The sequence below is a fragment of the Oncorhynchus mykiss genome, chromosome 4 (genome assembly GCF_057628025.1).
Source record: "Oncorhynchus mykiss isolate SJ-2025 chromosome 4, ASM5762802v1, whole genome shotgun sequence".
Taxonomy (NCBI): domain Eukaryota; kingdom Metazoa; phylum Chordata; class Actinopteri; order Salmoniformes; family Salmonidae; genus Oncorhynchus; species Oncorhynchus mykiss.
This window is the reverse complement of record NC_143025.1, coordinates 8,250,989-8,272,500: the sequence shown is the minus strand read 5'-3', so window position 1 is coordinate 8,272,500 and position 21,512 is coordinate 8,250,989. Positions and strand designations below refer to the sequence as shown.

The 21,512-nt window shown below is 44.9% G+C and overlaps 1 protein-coding gene across 21 annotated transcripts in view; it reads right to left on the bottom strand.

The window, feature by feature from the left end:
• The window catches only part of LOC110522713 (tight junction protein 1), a 179,497-nt gene that overhangs the window by 57,139 nt on the left and 100,846 nt on the right, over positions 1-21,512 (bottom strand). For 15 of the 21 annotated variants that reach the window (XM_036969348.2, XM_090231029.1, XM_090231030.1 and 12 more), the window contains 5 exons: positions 12,892-12,948; positions 10,023-10,147; positions 9,688-9,790; positions 7,334-7,673; positions 1,656-1,762 (listed from right to left, as the gene is read on the bottom strand). In XM_036969348.2, the coding sequence (XP_036825243.2) occupies positions 1,656-1,762; positions 7,334-7,673; positions 9,688-9,790; positions 10,023-10,147; positions 12,892-12,948 (732 nt within the window). The remainder of the gene's footprint in view (positions 1-1,655; positions 1,763-7,333; positions 7,674-9,687; positions 9,791-10,022; positions 10,148-12,891; positions 12,949-21,512) is intronic. The other 6 variants (XM_036969349.2, XM_090231032.1, XM_090231034.1 and 3 more) reach the window with 1 other exon arrangement.

Here is a 21,512-nt window from a genome sequence, read left to right as displayed (position 1 = left end):
TCTACCTCCCTCTCTCTACCTCTCCCTACACCTCCCTCTCTCTACCTCTCCCTCTCCCTACCTCTCCCTCTCCCTACCTCTCCCTCTCCCCACCTCTACCTCTCCCCACCTCTACCTCTCCCCACCTCTACCTCTCCCTCCCTCTCCCTCCCTCTCTCTACCTCTCTCTACCTCTCCCTCCCTCTCCCTACCTCTCCCTCCCTCTCCCTCTACCTCTCCCTCCCTCTCCCTCCCTCTCTCTCCCTCTCTCTCTCCCTCTACCTCTCTCTCTCCCTACCTCTCTCTCTCCCTACCTCTCCCTCCCTCTCTCTACCTCTCCCTCCCTCTCTCTACCTCTCCCTCCCTCTCTCTACCTCTCCCTCCCTCTCTCTACCTCTCCCTCCCTCTCTCTACCTCTCCCTACCTCTCTACCTCTCCCTCCCCTCTCCCTCCCTCTCTCTCCCTCCCTCTCCCTCCCTCTCTCTACCTCTCCCTCCCTCTACCTCCCCCTCCCTCTCTCTACCTCCCCCTCTCTCTCTCTCTCCCTCTCTCTCCATCTCCCTCCCTCTCTCTACCTCTCCCTCCCTCTCTCTACCTCTCCCTCCCTCTACCTCTCCCTCCCTCTCTCTCCCTCTCTCTACCTCTCCCTCCCTCTCTCTACCTCTCTCTACCTCTCCCTCCCTCTCTCTACCTCTCTCTACCTCTCCCTCCCTCTCCCTCTCTCTACCTCTCCCTCCCTCTCTCTACCTCTCCCTCCCTCTCTCTACCTCTCCCTCTCCCTCCCTCTCTCTACCTCTCCCTCCCTCTCTCTACCTCTCCCTCCCTCTCTCTACCTCTCCCTCCCTCTCCCTCCCTCTCTCTACCTCTCCCTCCCTCTACCTCTCCCTCCCTCTCTCTCCCTCTCTCTACCTCTCTCTACCTCTCCCTCCCTCTCTCTACCTCTCTCTACCTCTCTCTACCTCTCCCTCCCTCTCTCTACCTCTCTCTACCTCTCCCTCCCTCTCCCTCTCCCTCTCTACCTCTCCCTCCCTCTCTCTACCTCTCCCTCCCTCTCTCTACCTCTCCCTCCCTCTCTCTACCTCTCTCTACCTCTCCCTCCCTCTCTCTACCTCCCTCTCTCTACCTCTCCCTCTCCCTACCTCTCCCTCCCTCTCCCTACCTCTCCCTCTCCCTCCCTCTCCCTACCTCTCCCTCTCCCTACCTCTCCCTCTCCCCACCTCTACCTCCCTCTCTCTACCTCTCTCTACCTCTCCCTCCCTCTCCCTCCCTCTCTCTCCCTCTCTCTACCTCTCCCTCCCTCTACCTCCCCCTCCCTCTCTCTACCTCTCCCTCTCTCTCTACCTCTCCCTCCCTCTACCTCTCCCTCCCTCTCTCTACCTCTCCCTCCCTCTCTACCTCTCCCTCCCTCTCTACCTCTCCCTCCCTCTCTACCTCTCCCTCCCTCTCTACCTCTCCCTCCCTCTCTCTACCTCTCTCTACCTCTCTACCTCTCCCTCCCTCTCTCTACCTCTCCCTCCCTCTCTCTCCCTCCCTCTCTCTCCCTCCCTCTCCCGCCCTCTACCTCTCCCTCTCCCTCTCCCTCTCTACCTCTCCCTCTCCCTCTCTCTACCTCCCTCTCTCTACCTCCCTCTCTCTACCTCTCTCTCTTAGTTAAAGAATCACTTCAGGCTTCTCACCTTCAGTACAACGTCTCCCTCCTGTATGTTTCCGTCCCTGGCCGCCAGGCTCTCGGGTGAGATGTCCTTTACGAAGATGTGGCTGGCCAGGCGAAGGCCATATTCTGCTTACGGAGTGAACGAACAGCAACAAAGATAGTGTTAGCATAGGAGAGCATAGTATGATATAGCATGTTAGCACAGTATAACTAACATGTTAGCATAGCATGTTAGCAGTACAGCATGCTATATATAGCATGTTAGCATAGCATGTTAGCAGTACAGCATGCTATATATAGCATGTTAGCATAGCATGTTAGCAGTACAGCATGCTATATATAGCATGTTGACAAATATAATGGAATATAGCAAAATAAAAACGTATATTTGCCCCAAAACAAACTATTGCTGAGTGTCGCGAGTTATAAACGTGTAGAACAGCGGTTATTCTACAACAAAAAAAGTGCTATTCTGAAACCAAAATACTTTCTAAATACTTCTACATGAATGAGGATGCTACCAAAGTTACAGATGCACAAATTCTGAAACAGAGCCCATCTGCCCAATATTGAGAGTTGTTTTGGCTCTGTACTCCAGCTCTTTGGACTATACTAAACTATACAATTTCAAATGTAAAGCTGACAGTCTGCATTTTAACCTCCCATAGTCATTGTATAGTTTCAAGTCCAAAGAGCTGGAGTACAGAGCCAAAACAACTCTCAATATTGGGCAGATGGGCTCTGTTTCAGAATTTGTGCATCTGTAACTTTGGTAGCATCCTCATTAATGTAGAAGTATTTAGAAAGTATTTTGGTTTCAGAATAGCCCATCTGCTCTGTACTCCAGCTCTTTGGACTTGAAACTATACAATGACTATGGGAGGTTAAAATGCAGACTGTCAGCTTTAAATTTGAGGGTATTGTCATCTATATCTGACGAACCGTTTAGAAATTACAAAACCTTTTGTACATTGTCCTCCCATTTTAAGGGATTTAAAAGTATTGGGACAAATGTACTTATACAGTATGTGTACTCATACAGTAGGTGTACTTATACAGTATGTGTACTCATACAGTATGTGTACTCATACAGTATGTGTACTCATACAGTATGTGTACTTATACAGTATGTGTACTTATACAGTATGTGTATTAAAGCACTAATAAGTGAAGTATTTGGTCCCATATTGATAGAACACAATGACCACATCAAACCTGTGACTCTGTAAATTGGTTGGATGCATTTGTTGTTTGTTTAGGTTGTGTTTCAGATTATTTTGTGCCCAATAGAAATTAAAATGGTAAATTATTTATTGTATCATTCTGGAGTAAATTTTATTGTAAATAAGAATACAATACGTTTCTAAATACTTCTACATTAATGAGGATGCTACCAAAGTTACAGATGCACAAATAACATGCACCCCCAAAACTGCTAATCTCCCCTGTTATTGTAATGGTGAGATGTTAGCATGTCTTGAGGGTTTGCTATAAAATGCTAACCTCCCCTGTTATTGTAATGGTGAGAGGTTAGCATGTCTTGAGGGTTTGCTATAAAATGCTAACCTCCCCTGTTATTGTAATGGTGAGATGTTAGCATGTCTTCAGGGTTTGATATAAAATGCTAACCTCCCCTGTTATTGTAATGGTGAGATGTTAGCATGTCTTTAGGGTTTGCTATAAAATGATAACCTCCCCTGTTACTGTAATGGTGAGAGGTTAGCATGTCTGTAGGGTTTGATATAAAATGCTAACCTCCCCTGTTATTGTAATGGTGAGAGGTTAGCATGTCTGTAGGGTTTGATATAAAATGCTAACCTCCCCTGTTATTGTAATGGTGAGAGGTTAGCATGTCTTGAGGGTTTGCTATAAAATGCTAACCTCCCCTGTTACTGTAATGGTGAGAGGTTAGCATGTCTTCAGGGTTTGATATAAAATGCTAATGTGTTTGGGCGGGAAGATGAATAGAGAGAGTGGTGGGAAAGGGACATACGTATTTATCATCAAAGAACAATTGTCCAAGACATTTTTATTATAATTGTATCATTTTATTTAGTATACTCGCCTATTCGATCGTGTTTTGCATGTTGATTTTGTGTGTCCCCACCGAATGTGTTCATGACACGCAGGTTGGGATACCAAGGCCAACTGTGAACCAAGTATATTTATTTGGGAACAGGTCAAAGCACATTTAGCTAGCTAATTTGTCATGGGAGATGAACATGGGTTGCTATTTTGCCGGAGGTGCATTACGGTCCCTTTTTTCTGTGTGTTGTTGCTGGATCTTCGTGGAGTTTTGACACATTTTGGGTCGCTACTGGTTCTCTACTGCAGCAACTGATCTATGGATGAAGGGGGAAATCTGATTGTTTTTTTGTTTGGTTTTCTTTGATTGTTCTCCCCTTGTTTCTTCTTCTTCTCCTTCTTCTTCTTCTCCTTCTTCTTCTTCTTCTCCTTCTTCTTCTCCTCCTTCTTCTTCTTCTCCTCCTTCTTCTTCTCCTTCTTCTTCTTCTTCTGTGGATTTTATATGGCAGTTGGCAACCAAGTTTAAGGTGTATTACCGCCCCCAACTGGACTGGAGTGTGGACCTCGTTCATCTTTCAATCACCCAGGTGGGTAATGTGCTTGTAAAAACCACTGAGTAGATGGGAGAGGCGGGACTTGCAGAAGCAAGTTCTGTTTTGGCGCCTGGCTACGCAGACACTCGCAAGCAGTTTGGATGAGATGATTGAATAACATGTATGTGTACATTTATTTTGTAAAGCTCGCGCACGCAACGCGGGCGGTCTGGAATTCATCGCTTTATTTACGTGTATGTATATATATATATATATATATATATATATCTCTTTTAATATGCTATTGGAATTGCTTAAATATTTCCTGTATATACTATGCTTACATAATTACTTTATTGTGTATTTCATATTTCCTATTCTTATTTCTCCTGTTTTTCTTTATAGTAATACATTGTTATTGAATTGTTAGGTTTTGAGTTAAGACAAATTGTACTTGTGCATGTGACATAAGACTTGAAACCCCGACAACACATATCCCAACTAACCCTAACCCCGACTAGACAACACATATCCCAACTAACCCTAACAACACATATCCCAACTAACCCTAACCCCGACAACACATATCCCAACTAACCCCGACTAGACAACACATATCCCAACTAACCCTAACAACACATATCCCAACTAACCCTAACAACACATATCCCAACTAACCCCGATAACACATATCCCAACTAACCCTAACAACACATCCCAACTAACCCTAACAACACATATCCCAACTAACCCTAACCCCAACAACACATATCCCAACTAACCCTGACTAGACAACACATATCCCAACTAACCCTAACCCCGACAACACATATCCCAACTAACCCTAACCCCGACTAGACATATCCCAACTAACCCTAACCCCGACAACACATATCCCAACTAACCCTAACCCCGACTAGACAACACATATCCCAACTAACCCTAACCCCGACTAGACATATCCCAACTAACCCTAACCCCGACTAGACAACACATATCCCAACTAACCCTAACCCCGACTAGACATATCCCAACTAACCCTAACCCCGACTAGACATATCCCAACTAACCCTAACCCCGACAACACATATCCCAACTAACCATGACTAGACAACACATATCCCAACTAACCCTAACCCCGACAACACATATCCCAACTAACCCTAACCCCGACTAGACAACACATATCCCAACTAACCCTAACCCCGACTAGACATATCCCAACTAACCCTAACCCCGACTAGACAACACATATCCCAACTAACCCTAACCCCGACAACACATATCCCAACTAACCCTAACCCCGACTAGACATATCCCAACTAACCCTAACCCCGACAACACATATCCCAACTAACCCTAACCCCGACTAGACAACACATATCCCAACTAACCCTAACCCCGACTAGACATATCCCAACTAACCCTAACCCCGACTAGACAACACATATCCCAACTAACCCTAACCCCGACTAGACATATCCCAACTAACCCTAACCCCGACTAGACATATCCCAACTAACCCTAACCCCGACAACACATATCCCAACTAACCCCGACTAGACACCACATATCCCAACTAACCCTAACCCCGACAACACATATCCCAACTAACCCTAACCCCGACTAGACAACACATACCCCAACTAACCCTAACAACACATATCCCAACTAACCCTAACCCCGACTAGACAACACATACCCCAACTAACCCTAACAACACATATCCCAACTAACCCTAACACATATCCCAACTAACCCTAACAACACATATCCCAACTAACCCTAACAACACATATCCCAACTAACCCTAACACATATCCCAACTAACCCTAACAACACATATCCCAACTAACCCTAACAACAGATATCCCAACTAACCCTAACCCCGACAACACATATCCCAACTAACCCTAACCCCGACTAGACAACACATACCCCAACTAACCCTAACAACACATATCCCAACTAACCCTAACCCCGACTAGACAACACATACCCCAACTAACCCTAACAACACATATCCCAACTAACCCTAACACATATCCCAACTAACCCTAACAACACATATCCCAACTAACCCTAACAACACATATCTCAACTAACCCTAACAACACATATCCCAACTAACCCTAACACATATCCCAACTAACCCTAACAACACATATCCCAACTAACCCTAACAACACATATCCCAACTAACCCTAACACCACATATCTCAACTAACCCTAACACATATCCCAACTAACCCTAACACATATCCCAACTAACCCTAACACATATCCCAACTAACCCTAACACATATCCCAACTAACCCTAACAACACATATCCCAACTAACCCTAACAACACATATCCCAACTAACCCTAACAACACATATCTCAACTAACCCTAACAACACATATCCCAACTAACCCTAACACATATCCCAACTAACCCTAACAACACCTATCCCAACTAACCCTGACAACACATATCCCAACTAACCCTAACCCCGACAACACATATCCCAACTAACCCTAACAACACATATCCCAACTAACCCTAACCCCGACAACACATATCCCAACTAACCCTAACCCCGACAACACATATCCCAACTAACCCTAACAACACATATCCCAACTAACCCCGATAACACATATCCCAACTAACCCTAACAACACATATCCCAACTAACCCTAACCCCAACAACACATATCCCAACTAACCCTAACAACACATATCTCAACTAACCCCGATAACACATATCCCAACTAACCCTAACCCCGACAACACATATCCCAACTAATCCCGATAACACATATCCCAACTAACCCTAACAACACATATCTCAACTAACCCCGATAACACATATCCCAACTAACCCTAACAACACATATCCCAACAAACCCTAACAACACATATCCCAACTAACCCTAACACATATCTCAACTAACCCTAACAACACATATCCCAACTAACCCTAACAACACATATCCCAACTAACCCTAAGCCCGACAACACATATCCCAACTAACCCTAACAACACCTATCCCAACTAACCCCGACAACACATATCCCAACTAACCCTAACAACACATATCCCAACTAACCCTAACCCTGACTAGACAACATATATCCCAACTTTGTGATGCTCACCTTCATTCTTTCGGGACTTTACGAGGGTGACTTTGGCGGGCCGCGGGGGCTGGTTGAGCGAGCGCCGGTCGGCGCGCGGGGAGAGACTCCTCTCCCGTGAGCCACTGCGTTCCCGCTCTCTGTCCTTGTCCCGCCTTCCGGCGCTCCTCCCGCTGCGCCGGGCCGAGGCCCCACCCACAGCGCTGTAGGCGCTGGGGCCGCTGCGTGCGGAGCGCGTCTCGTATATCTCCTCGTCGTAGCTATCTTCCTCATCCTCCTCCTCATCATCATGCTCCGACATGGTCGCCCTCTCCCCCAGCCGACTCATGGGTACATGCACCTTCCGCTTCCGTCTGATCGTCTGAAGAGGAAGAAGACAACTTTAGCACGATGTCACTAGATTACACCCCCATTCCTTCCATGTAATCTCTAACTCCCTCCCTCCCTCTCTCTCATGACAAGACATTAGCCCCATAGAGACTAAATCGAATACGTAATAATTGTTGTAATTTATTCTGTGGTAAGCGCCATATCACTACATTATACCCGAAACTTCCAGTTCTCCCTCTGGGGCATTCCATGCCCATTGGCGGTGCTAAGATATGACCCCCAGGTTTTAGCAGATGACAGGTTAGTCCCAAGCGTGCTGTGCTCCAGGTATTAAAGATAAAGGAACTGCCCAATTCAGACGTTCATATATTAGTAAGAGCTGGATTCTATCAGTGGACCGGTGTTAAAGCCAGACTCAGTCAGTTGTGTCCTTTTGTTAACGTTTTACACCTTGTTTTGTTTGGGCGACAAAACAAAACCCAGGCAAGACCCAGTGTAAACAAACCCGGGCAAGACCCAGTGTAAACAAACCCGGGCAAGACCCAGTGTAAACAAACCCGGGCAAGACCCAGTGTAAACAAACCCGGACAAGACCCAATGTAAACTAACCCAGGCAAGACCCAGTGTAAACAAACCCGGGCAAGACCCAGTGTAAACAAACCCGGGCAAGACTGACTCTATACTGCCAAATAAAACCTGTACTGACTCTATACTGCCAAATAAAACCTGTACTGACTCTATACTGCCAAATAAAACCTGTACTGACTCTATACTGCCAAATAAAACCTGTACTGACTCTATACTGCCAAATAAAACCTGTACTGACTCTATACTGCCAAATAAAACCTGTACTGACTCTATACTGCCAAATAAAACCTGCACGGACTCTATACTGCCAAATAAAACCTGTACTGACTCTATACTGCCAAATAAAACCTGTACTGACTCTATACTGCCAAATAAAACCTGCACGGACTCTATACTGCCAAATAAAACCTGTACTGACTCTATACTGCCAAATAAAACCTGTACTGACTCTATACTGCCAAATAAAACCTGTACTGACTCTATACTGCCAAATAAAACCTGTACTAACTCTATACTGCCAAATAAAACCTGTACTGACTCTATACTGCCAAATAAAACATGTACTGACTCTATACTGCCAAATAAAACTTGCACGGACTCTATACTGCCAAATAAAACCTGTACTGACTCTATACTGCCAAATAAAACCTGTACTGACTCTATACTGCCAAATAAAACCTGTAAGTGCTGGTTTTAGTTGGCAGTATAGCAGGGCTACACCACCGGTATGCACATTTAGCAATGCGTGTGTGGATCTATGGGCTGTTTGCTAGCTAGCTTGCTGACTATCTTTGCTTACCAGCAGTGGACAGCTAGCTGGCTCTCGTGATTATCAGACCTTGGCACGGTCCAGAGCAGCATGTGGGTACCGTCACTAGAATAGCCGTGAGTGACGAGTCTTAGCAAGTTGAAAATAATAAAAATCCCTTGCTGAATGAAAAATCACAGCACAATTCCCATTTCATTCCCGGCCAGTGTTTTCAAATCTGCACTGCTATAGCACAGACGGACAGGCAGACAGCCAGGAGCCAATATATGAATCACAAGGATTTGTCAGCTAAATTACACTTTTATTCCATTTTACTCAACTCAAATTTTTGAGTCTTGTTTAAAATAAGAGAGATATAAATCGGCCTATTTGTATTGTTGATGTGTTGCTGTTGTCGTGGATGGATCAGAGGAAAAGATAGGCCCGAGAACAGGAGCTACGCATCATAATTACCTGGAGAATTCCGACCTACAATTTGTAAACAAACCCTGCTGTACTCGTAACACATAAAAACGTAATTTTTATCACTTTGAAGTGACACAAATGGCAAATGAAGCTTTCATTTATCCATTTCGAGATATATTATTAAACAAAAAACAAAAAAAGTTGTATTTTTTTTTTGACTTACTGAGTCTGGCTTTATAACATAGGACTTTTAAATCTTAGGGTTCCTCAAAAAGATACTCACAATTTTAGCATTCTTGCCACTTTTCCGTAGTTGCTGTACTGCGTATGCGTGTTCCACGTTGTCCATGGAGACTGCGTTGACCATCGTGACTCTGTCATTCTCCCTGGAAGGAAAGGTAGGAGAGAGTGACTTGTAAAACAATGTAAACAAATGTCTTTGTAAACAACCAAATGTTTAAAAAAAAAGATTTAATTTATTTAATTTTGCACCATCCATAGCACCTTCTATGAATTTGAGAGAGGTTACATTTTCTCCAAGCCACATCCCTCAGCTTTATATCAAACCAAGAGAGCCCATGCGGTAACTCATCCCAAGAGAGGAGAGAAGGATCTTACTGCAGTAGGCCCTCGGCTGGACCTCCCTTCAGGACGTCTGAGATAACGATGGAGGTCTCACCACTCTGAAAATGAGGGTTATCCCGACCTCCCGAGATGGCTATCCCAAAGCCAAACCCTGGTGCCTGCACAGAGATGGAAAATGACATGTTCACTGAGTACCCTGGTGCCTGGTGATACAGAGACCCAGAGAGAGAGACTCAGGAGACTCACGTGTGACGTCAGAACACAATAGTATTCACCACAAAGAGAGAGAGAGAGAGAGGGAGGAAGAGAGAGAGCGAGAGCAAGAGAGACAGAGAGACAGACAGAGAGAGAGAGAGAGAGAGAGAGAGACAGAGAGAGAGAGAGAGAGAGAGACAGAGAGAGAGAGACAGAGAGAGAGAGAGAGAGACAGAGAGAGAGAGAGACAGAGAGAGAGAGAGACAGAGAGAGAGAGAGACAGAGAGAGAGAGAGAGACAGAGAGAGAGAGAAAGAGAAGCACGTTAGAACACAACAACTGTATTCATCACCACCACTGAGAAATATCACAGACCTCTCCAGTCCCAACAATTCCACTACCACGTCACTTTCTAAACAAAGCACTGTATTGGTTTGATAGGGGAGAGTAGTAAACAGCTAGCAAGTTATCGACTATTTAACAAGTGAGCCGTTTCTGCTGATAATTCAAGTCTGGAGGTAGACTAAGTGATAACCCCATAACCATAGCTACCTTTGCAACCGTTTATCCTCTTCTAAAACAGTGACCGAGTTATTTACAGTTTCTACATTAGGTGAAGGTTGAATGGACAGACAAGGAAATAGGAGGAGTGTAGGAGGGGGGGGACGGGGGGGGTGACAGACAGTGATTTGTATTGACAATCTATGCTTTTTGTGTTCATATGCCCGGACCCTTGGCCTGTATGGAAGGTCAAGTTGTGACCTTGTGCTCTACAGCCTGGTGGAAGAATCATGAACACTTTTTTTTTTAAAAAGGGCAAAACAGACCGTGTCGACGAGTGGGTTAAAAGCAGCGTCCTATCGCCTGTGACCACAGAACAACGGCCATTTTCTATTCATCTCAAGACGATTTTACACGTCGAATCAAAACGTCGACAGCAGGCGTTTTAATGAGCACGGCCAACGTTCATTAAGGTGCGTCTTGTCCTTTTATACAGAGCAGAATCCTGAATGCTTGTTTCTTATTGGACAAGTCCTGGTAGTCCCTCCCCCGCTTCAGTCAGTTTTATTCCATTTGGTGCCTAATGAACAAGGTCCTGTTATTGTGTGTTCAGTGAGCATACTGTACGTGTACGGCTTGCAGCATGCTGACTAGTGGAGGCAGGAGGAAAAGAAGATGGAGGGAGCAGGGAAGAAGGACAAAATGGAGAGAGGCTAGGGCACAGAGATAGAGGGGTTTCAACCATCCTACAGAGATAGGGGTTTCAACCATCCCACAGAGATGGGGGTTTCAACCATCCCACAGAGATAGGGGTTTCAACCATCAAACAGAGAGAGAGATAGGCGTTTCAACCATCCCACAGAGATAGAGAGAGGGGTTTCAACCATCCCACAGAGATAGAGGGGTTTCAACCATCCCACAGAGATAGAGGGGTTTCAACCATCCCACAGAGATAGAGATAGGCGTTTCAACCATCCCACAGAGATAGAGATAGGCGTTTCAACCATCCCACAGAGATAGAGGGGTTTCAACCATCCCACAGAGATAGGCGTTTCAACCATCCCACAGAGATAGGGGTTTCAACCATCCCACAGAGATAGGGGTTTCAACCATCCCACAGAGATAGGGGTTTCAACCATCCCACAGAGATAGGGGTTTCAACCATCCAACAGAGATAGGGGTTTCAACCATCCCACAGAGATGGGGGTTTCAACCATCCCACAGAATGTCACAAGTTGTATGTCTCTTGCTCAGTTGCGACAAGCAATGGTGATATAAAAGGCAAATGCCGACAAGAATGTTGAAAAGATGTGACAGACAAAGAGAGAGAGACAAGGAGAGAGAGACACACACACACAGAGAGAGAGACACAAGGAGAGAGAGAGAGAGAGAGAGAGAGAGAGAGACACACACACAAGGAGAGAGAGAGAGAGAGAGAGAGAGAGAGAGAGAGACACACAAGGAGAGAGAGACAAGGTGAGAGAGACAAGGAGAGAGAGACCAGGAGGAGGGGGAGAGAGAGATAAGGAGAGAGAGACCAGGAGGAAGGGGAGAGAGAGATGAGAGAGAGACCAGGAGGAGGAGAGAGAGAGGAGAGAGAGACCAGGAGGAGGGGGAGAGAGAGAGGAGAGAGAGACCAGGAGGAGGGGGAGAGAGAGAGAAGGAGAGAGAGAGACGGAGAGAGAGAGACAAGGAGAGAGAGAGAGACACACACACAAGGAGAGAGAGAGAGAGAGAGAGAGAGAGAGAGACACACACAAGGAGAGAGAGACAAGGTGAGAGAGACAAGGAGAGAGAGACCAGGAGGAGGGGGAGAGAGAGATAAGGAGAGAGAGACCAGGAGGAAGGGGAGAGAGAGATGAGAGAGAGACCAGGAGGAGGAGAGAGAGAGGAGAGAGAGACCAGGAGGAGGGGGAGAGAGAGAGGAGAGAGAGACCAGGAGGAGGGGGGGAGAGAGAGAGGAGAGAGAGACCAGGAGGAGGGGGAGAGAGAGAGAAGGAGAGAGAGAGACGGAGAGAGAGAGACAAGGAGAGAGAGAGACAAGGAGAGAGAGACCAGGAGGAAGGGGAGAGAGAGAGAAGGAGAGAGACAGACAAGGGAAGAGAGAGAGACAAGGAGCAAGAGACATGGAGAGAGACAAGGAGAGAGAGACAAGGAGGAGGGGGAGAGAGAGAAGGAGAGGTAGAGGTATCCTATGCACTACTCACCCTGTGTAGAGTTACTGTGTGCTGTTCCCATATGACGGTCTCCTCCATAGCTGCACTCTGTAGAAATAAATCCTTATTTATCATCATCATCACTCCAATTAGTGTCAGTAGCCCCCAGGCTTTAGATGTACTCATTTAGCAAAATAAACTTTCAAGCCTCAATATCTAAAAATACATTATAGAACCCCCCCCCCCCCCTCATACACATTTTGACAGATGGAATTCTCCATGATTTTTAACCACATTTCCATGACCAACAACTGGCGGCATCTCGATGGTACAGTTGAAGTCAGAAGTTGCCATACACTTAGGTTGGAGTCATTAAAACTCGTTTTTCAACCACTCCACAAATGTATTATTAACAAACAAATAGTTTTAGCAAGTCGGTTAGGACATCTACTGAGTAATTTTTCCAACTATTGTTTACAGACAGATTATTTCACTTATCACAATTTTCATTTTATTTATTTATTTATTATTTTATTTTCACTGTATCACAATTCCAGTGGGTCAGAAGTTTACATACACTAAGTTTCCTGTGCCTTTAAACAGCTTGGAAAATTCCTGAAAATTATGTCATGGCTTTAGAAGCTTCTGATAGGCTTATTGACACCATTTGAGTCAATTGGAGGTGTACCTGTGGATGTATTTCAAGGCCACCGTGCTTCTACACCTGCATTGCTGCATTGCTTGCTGTTTGGGGTTTTAGGCTGGGTTTCTGTACAGCACTTTGAGATATCAGCTGATGTACGAAGGGCTATATAAATAAATTTGATTTGATTTGCCAACCTTCAAATTCAGTGCTTCTTTGCGTGTGGATATATTGAAGCAACATCAAGACATCAGTCAGGAAGTTAAAGCTTGGTCGCAAATGGGTCTTCCAAATGGACAATGACCCCAAGCATACTTCCAAAGTTGTGGCAAAATGGCTTAAGGACAACAAAGTCAAGGTATTGGAGTGGCCATCACAAAGCCCTGACCTCAATCCCATAGACAAATTGTGGGCAGAACTGAAAAATGGGAGGCCTACAAACCTGACTCAGTTACACCAGCTCTGTCAGGAGGAATGGGCCAATTTATTGTGGGAAGCTTGTGGAAGGCTACCCGAAACATTTGACCCAAGTTAAACAATTTAAAGGCAATGCTACCAAATACTAATTGAGTGTATGTAAACTTCTGACCCACTGGGAATGTGATGAAAGAAATAAAAGCTGAAATAAATCATTCTCTCTACTATTATTCTGACCTTTCACATTCTTAAATTAAAGTGGTGATCCTAACTGACCTAAAACAATGATTTTTTACGAGGATTAAATGTCAGGAATTGTGAAAAAACTGAGTTTAAATGTATTTGGCTAAGGTGTATGTAGACCTCCGACTTCTACTTGTACACATAAAAAAAGTAAGCGTAGTGTGGTAGACGCTGGGAGGCTTCTTTCGGATCCCATTAACCATCTCCTGTCGTTGAGCAAGGCACTTAACTCCCCCACAAAGTAGAACACCTTTTAGGCAACTGTATAAAACACGTGGTCAACCCTTAGGCTGGGAGCTGCTGCTGGGTGTGCAAGGCTTTTGATCAAGCCCTGCTCAAACACATCAGAGCCAGTTTATCAAGGTTCTGTTGAGCAGATTCATTCCTAAAATGTGGTTTGTTAGAGGGGGCCTGGACTAAAACCCTGCACACTCATTATCTCTCCTGGGGGATGGGCGACCGCCCATTATCTCTCCTGGGGGATGGACGACCGCCCATTATCTCTCCTGGGGGATGGGCGACCGCCCATTATCTCTCCTGGGGGATGGGCGACCGCCCATTATCTCTCCTGGAGGATGGACGACCGCCCTTGATGTAAAACACTGCAACATTACAACCAAATACGTTTCGCTCATTCAATATAGCAAAGATCGAGTGGCTATGGTGGGCTACAAAGATGTTTATTATCCTGCTAAGCACTGAAAATGTTACTTGTGTCAGGGAAAATGTAGTAAAAGTAGTCAAAAATATAAAATAGTAAAGTACAGATACTCCAAAAAACAACTAAAGTAGTACTTTAAAGTATTTTTAATTAAGTACTTTACACCACTGCTAAAAAGGACCCTAGTTCAGCCGCCTACGCTAGATACTGCTGCAGATACTGCTTCATTGTGTCAAGGAGAGGGGTAAGAAGGAATAGGGGGGACAGGGGAGAGGGAAGAAGGGAGAGGGGGGACAGGGGAGAGGGAAGAAGGGGGACAGGGGAGAGGGAAGAAGGGAGAGGGGGGACAGGAGAGAGGGAAGAAGGGGGACAGGGGAGAGGGAAGAAGGGAGAGGGGGGACAGGAGAGGGGGGACAGGGGAGAGGGAAGAAGGGGGACAGGGGAGAGGGAAGAAGGGAGAGGGGGGACAGGAGAGGGGGGACAGGGGAGAGGGAAGAAGGGGGACAGGGGAGAGGGAAGAAGGGAGAGGGGGGACAGGGGAGAGGGAAGAAGGGAGAGGGGACAGGAGAGGGGGGACAGGGGAGAAGAGACAGGGGAGAGGGGACAGGGGAGGGGGGACAGGGGAGAAGGGACAGGGGAGAGGGGACAGGGGACAGGGGAGAGGTAAGAGGGGAGAGGGGGGGACAGGGGAGAGGGAAGAAGTGAGAGGGGGGGACAGGGTAGAGGGAGGAAGGGAGAGGGGGGACAGGGGTAAGAAGGGAGAGGGGGGACAGGGGTAAGAAAGGAGAGGGGGGGCAGGGGTAAGAAGGGAGAGGGGGGACAGGGGAGAGGTAAGAAGGGAGAGGGGGGACAGGGGAGAGGGAAGAAGGGAGAGTGGGGAAAAGAGAGGGGGGACAGGGGAGAGAGAAGAAGGGAGAGGGGGACAGGAGAGGGGGACAGGGGAGAGGGAAGAAGGGAGAGGGGGGACAAGGGAGAGGGAAGGAGGGAGAGTGGGGACAGGGGAGAGGGAAGGAGGGAGAGTGGGGACAGGGGAGAGGGAAGGAGGGAGAGTGGGGACAGGGGAGAGGTAAGAAGGGAGAGGGGAAAGAGAGGAGAGAGGGAAGAGCGGGATCTCAGGGTGATCTGCACCAGAGCCAGCTGAGGTGTTGAGGAGCGATGGTTTTATTTATTTATTTGCATGGCTCCTGCAATGCAGCGAAAGAGAGATGGGATCTGCTGAGCCACATCCCCTAAAGTCAGTATTGTCACAACTACACCACTAGGCTAAATCTCTGGATAGCTTCTGTAGCATTCACTGTATCCCACTACTGTACATCTCATTCTCAGATAGCTACTCATACTGACTGACTGTATCCTAGCCAGCAATGTCAATCCCAACCTGGAAATCTCAAAGTAGCTCAAATTCACAGATACTGAAATAAAAATAAAACCATACTGACACTGCACCAGCAACAGAACCAGCATTTACAGACACTATATACCATAGCCATCGTTCAGACACTATATACCATAGCCATCGTTCAGACACTATATACCATAGCCATCATTCACAGACACTATATACCATAGCCATCATTCAGACACTATATACCATAGCCATCATTCAGACACTATATACCATAGCCATCATTCAGACACTATATACAATAGCCATCATTCAGACACTATATACAATAGCCATCATTCAGACACTATATACCATAGCCATCATTCACAGACACTATATACAATAGCCATCGTTCAGACACTATATACCATAGCCATCATTCACAGACACTATATACCATAGCCATCGTTCAGACACTATATACCATAGCCATCGTTCAGACACTATATACCATAGCCATCATTCACAGACACTATATACCATAGCCATCATTCAGACACTATATACCATAGCCATCATTCAGACACTATATACCATAGCCATCATTCAGACACTATATACCATAGCCATCGTTCAGACACTATATACCATAGCCATCATTCAGACACTATATACCATAGCCATCATTCACAGACACTATATACCATAGCCATCGTTCAGACACTATATACCATAGCCATCATTCACAGACACGATATACCATAGCCATCATTCAGACACTATATACAATAGCCATCATTCAGACACTATATACCATAGCCATCATTCAGACACTATATACAATAGCCATCATTCACAGACACTATATACCATAGCCATCATTCACAGACACTATATACCATAGCCATCATTCACAGACACTATATACCATAGCCATCATTCAGACACTATATACAATAGCCATCATTCAGACACTATATACCATAGCCATCATTCAGACACTATATACAATAGCCATCATTCACAGATACTATATACCATAGCCATCATTCACAGACACTATATACCATAGCCATCATTCACAGACACTATATACCATAGCCATCATTCAGACACTATATACAATAGCCATCATTCAGACACTATATACAATAGCCATCATTCACAGACACTATATACCATAGCCATAGTTCAGACACTATATACCATAGCCATCATTCACAGACACTATATACCATAGCCATCATTCAGACACTATATACAATAGCCATCATTCAGACACTATATACAATAGCCATCATTCAGACACTATATACCATAGCCATCATTCACAGACACTATATACCATAGCCATCATTCACAGACACTATATACCATAGCCATCATTCAGACACTATATACAATAGCCATCATTCACAGACACTATATACCATAGCCATCATTCAGACACTATATACCATAGCCATCATTCAGACACTATATACACAATAGCCATCATTCAGACACTATATACCATAGCCATCATTCAGACACTATATACAATAGCCATCATTCACAGACACTATATACCATAGCCATCATTCACAGACACTATATACCATAGCCATCATTCACAGACACTATATACCATAGCCATCATTCAGACACTATATACAATAGCCATCATTCACAGATACTGCATACCATAGCCATCATTCACAGATACTGCATACCATAGCCATCATTCAGACACTATATACCATAGCCATCATTCAGACACTATATACCATAGTCATCATTCACAGATACTGCATACCATAGCCATCATTCAGACACTATATACAATAGCCATCATGCAGACACTATATACCTTAGCCATCATTCAGACACTATATACAATAGCCATCATGCAGACACTATATACCATAGCCATCATTCAGACACTATATACAATAGCCATCATTCACAGACACTATATACCATAGCCATCATTCAGACACTATATACAATAGCCATCATTCAGACACTATATACAATAGCCATCATTCACAGACACTATATACCATAGCCATCATTCAGACACTATATACAATAGCCATCATTCAGACACTATATACCATAGCCATCATTCACAGATACTGCATACCATAGCCATCATTCAGACACTATATACAATAGCCATCATTCAGACACTATATACAATAGCCATCATTCACAGATACTGCATACCATAGCCATCATTCACAGACACTATATACCATAGCCATCATTCACAGATACTGCATACCACAGACACTATATACCATAGCCATCATTCACAGATACTATATACCATAGCCATCATTCACAGATACTGCATACCATAGCCATCATTCACAGATACTGCATACCATAGCCATCATTCAGACACTATATACCATAGCCATCATTCACAGATACTGCATACCATAGCCATCATTCAGACACTATATACCATAGCCAGCATTCACAGACACTATATACCATAGCCAGCATTCACAGACACTATATACCATAGCCAGCATTCACAGACACTATATACCATAGCCATCATTCAGACACTATATACAATAGCCATCATTCACAGACACTATATACCATAGCCATCATTCAGACACTATATACAATAGCCATCATTCACAGATACTGCATACCATAGCCATCATTCACAGATACTGCATACCATAGCCATCATTCACAGATACTGCATACCACAGACACTATATACCATAGCCATCATTCACAGACACTATATACCATAGCCATCATTCAGACACTATATACAATAGCCATCATTCACATATACTGCATACCATAGCCATCATTCACAGATACTGCATACCATAGCCATCATTCAGACACTATATACCATAGCCATCATTCAGACACTATATACCATAGCCATCATTCAGACACTATATACCATAGTCATCATTCACAGATACTGCATACCATAGCCATCATTCAGACACTATATACAATAGCCATCATGCAGACACTATATACCATAGCCATCATTCAGACACTATATACAATAGCCATCATGCAGACACTATATACCATAGCCATCATTCAGACACTATATACAATAGCCATCATTCACAGACACTATATACCATAGCCATCATTCAGACACTATATACAATAGCCATCATTCAGACACTATATACAATAGCCATCATTCACAGACACTATATACCATAGCCATCATTCAGACACTATATACAATAGCCATCATTCAGACACTATATACCATAGCCATCATTCACAGATACTGCATACCATAGCCATCATTCAGACACTATATACAATAGCCATCATTCAGACACTATATACCATAGCCATCATTCACAGATACTGCATACCATAGCCATCATTCACAGACACTATATACCATAGCCATCATTCACAGATACTGCATACCACAGACACTATATACCATAGCCATCATTCACAGATACTATATACCATAGCCATCATTCACAGATACTGCATACCATAGCCATCATTCAGACACTATATACCATAGCCATCATTCACAGATACTGCATACCATAGCCATCATTCAGACACTATATACCATAGCCAGCATTCACAGACACTATATACCATAGCCAGCATTCACAGACACTATATACCATAGCCATCATTCACAGATACCATGGCCACTTTAGACAGCATTGTCATGTCAGACCCAGTAGATCTCAGATACATGATACTATAAATAAAGATGAATCCATACTGAAAGATAAAACAATCCTGCTGCTGGTGGCATACACACACACACACACACACACGACACTGTGACCACAAATCAAAACAGACCACACTCTCAAGCAGAGGAAGTTAAAAGGTATTTTAAACACCTCTAAACAATGTATGAATGAGTGCGATACAAATTGTGGAAATGAGGTAGGAGGAGACTTGAGTCTCTTCCTTTGTGCCAGTAGCTAGGCTGCATATTCTCAGGCACTCCGCAGAATACAATGGGCTTGTTGCTGGCGACATAATGCCACCACTATGAGGAGGCAGGTTGAGGAAGTGTGCGGAGTGACTTTATTAAGCATGCTTGGAATGTCTTTACACACTAACAACTGGGCCTACGTGCAGTAAAGCATGGGCTACAAGATGCAGGACAATCCCAAGCTGTCAGCCCAGTATTCATTATTGCACACCGTAGCAAAACATTTTGTAACAGGAAACATTTTGAACAAAAACATTAAAATGTGTTTCTATATGAAAAATGCAGGTTGCCAGACTGTTGGTCGACCAAGATTTCTTTAGTCCAGCATATAGCTACACCTTTTTTGTTTTTTAAATCATGGTGCACAAGACACCTGTCTAATTGGCTCCTGTCTGAGTGGACTGATCCATTGTGGAGGCCATCTGATTGGCTCCTGTCTGAGTGGACTGATCCATTGTGGAGGCCATCTGATTGGCTCCTGTCTGAGTGGACTGATCCATTGTGGAGGCCATCTGATTGGCTCCTGTCTGAGTGGACTGATCCATTGTGGAGGCCGTGGGGATGGCACAGTCCAGAAATCTAAGAAATGTGCTACTGAAATTGTATATGGTTATATTATGTACGAACAAATGGTGCAACGCTAATCAAAATATTATCATTGCATAACAAATAAGCTTTTTCCAGCGTTGTATAGTGGTCGCTGTCCACAGTTCTGAAACATCAGCGCACTGTTGAATTGGCGCCTTTTTCCGAGACCATGTTGCTACGTGCATAATGGGGCAACAGGTGGCCTAGTGGTTGGAGCGTTGAGCCAGAAAGGTTGTTGGATCGAATCCCCGAGCTGACAAGGTAAAAATCTGTCGTTCTGCCTCAGTTAACCCACTGTTCCCCAGTAGGCCGTCATTGTAAATAAGAACTTGTTCTTAACTGACTTGCCTAGCTAAATTTAAGAACAATTAAATAATAGCAAAGCATCTTGGTGTTGAGAAAAATGTGGCAGAGGCAGCAGTGGAATTAGGAGACGAGAAAGCAGCCAGGGGGAAGTGATGCTGCTGCTGCTGGGAGAGACAGAGACAGAGGCAGCAGTGGAATTAGGAGACGAGAAAGCAGCCAGGGGGAAGTGATGCTGCTGCTGGGAGAGACAGGGGGAAGTGATGCTGCTGCTGGGAGAGACAGGGGGAAGTGATGCTGCTGCTGGGAGAGACAGAGACAGAGGCAGCAGTGGAATTAGGAGACGAGAAAGCAGCCAGGGGGAAGTGATGCTGCTGCTGCTGGGAGAGACAGAGACAGAGGCAGCAGTGGAATTAGGAGACGAGAAAGCAGCCAGGGGGAAGTGATGCTGCTGCTGGGAGAGACAGGGGGAAGTGATGCTGCTGCTGTGAGAGACAGGGGGAAGTGATGCTGCTGCTGGGAGAGACAG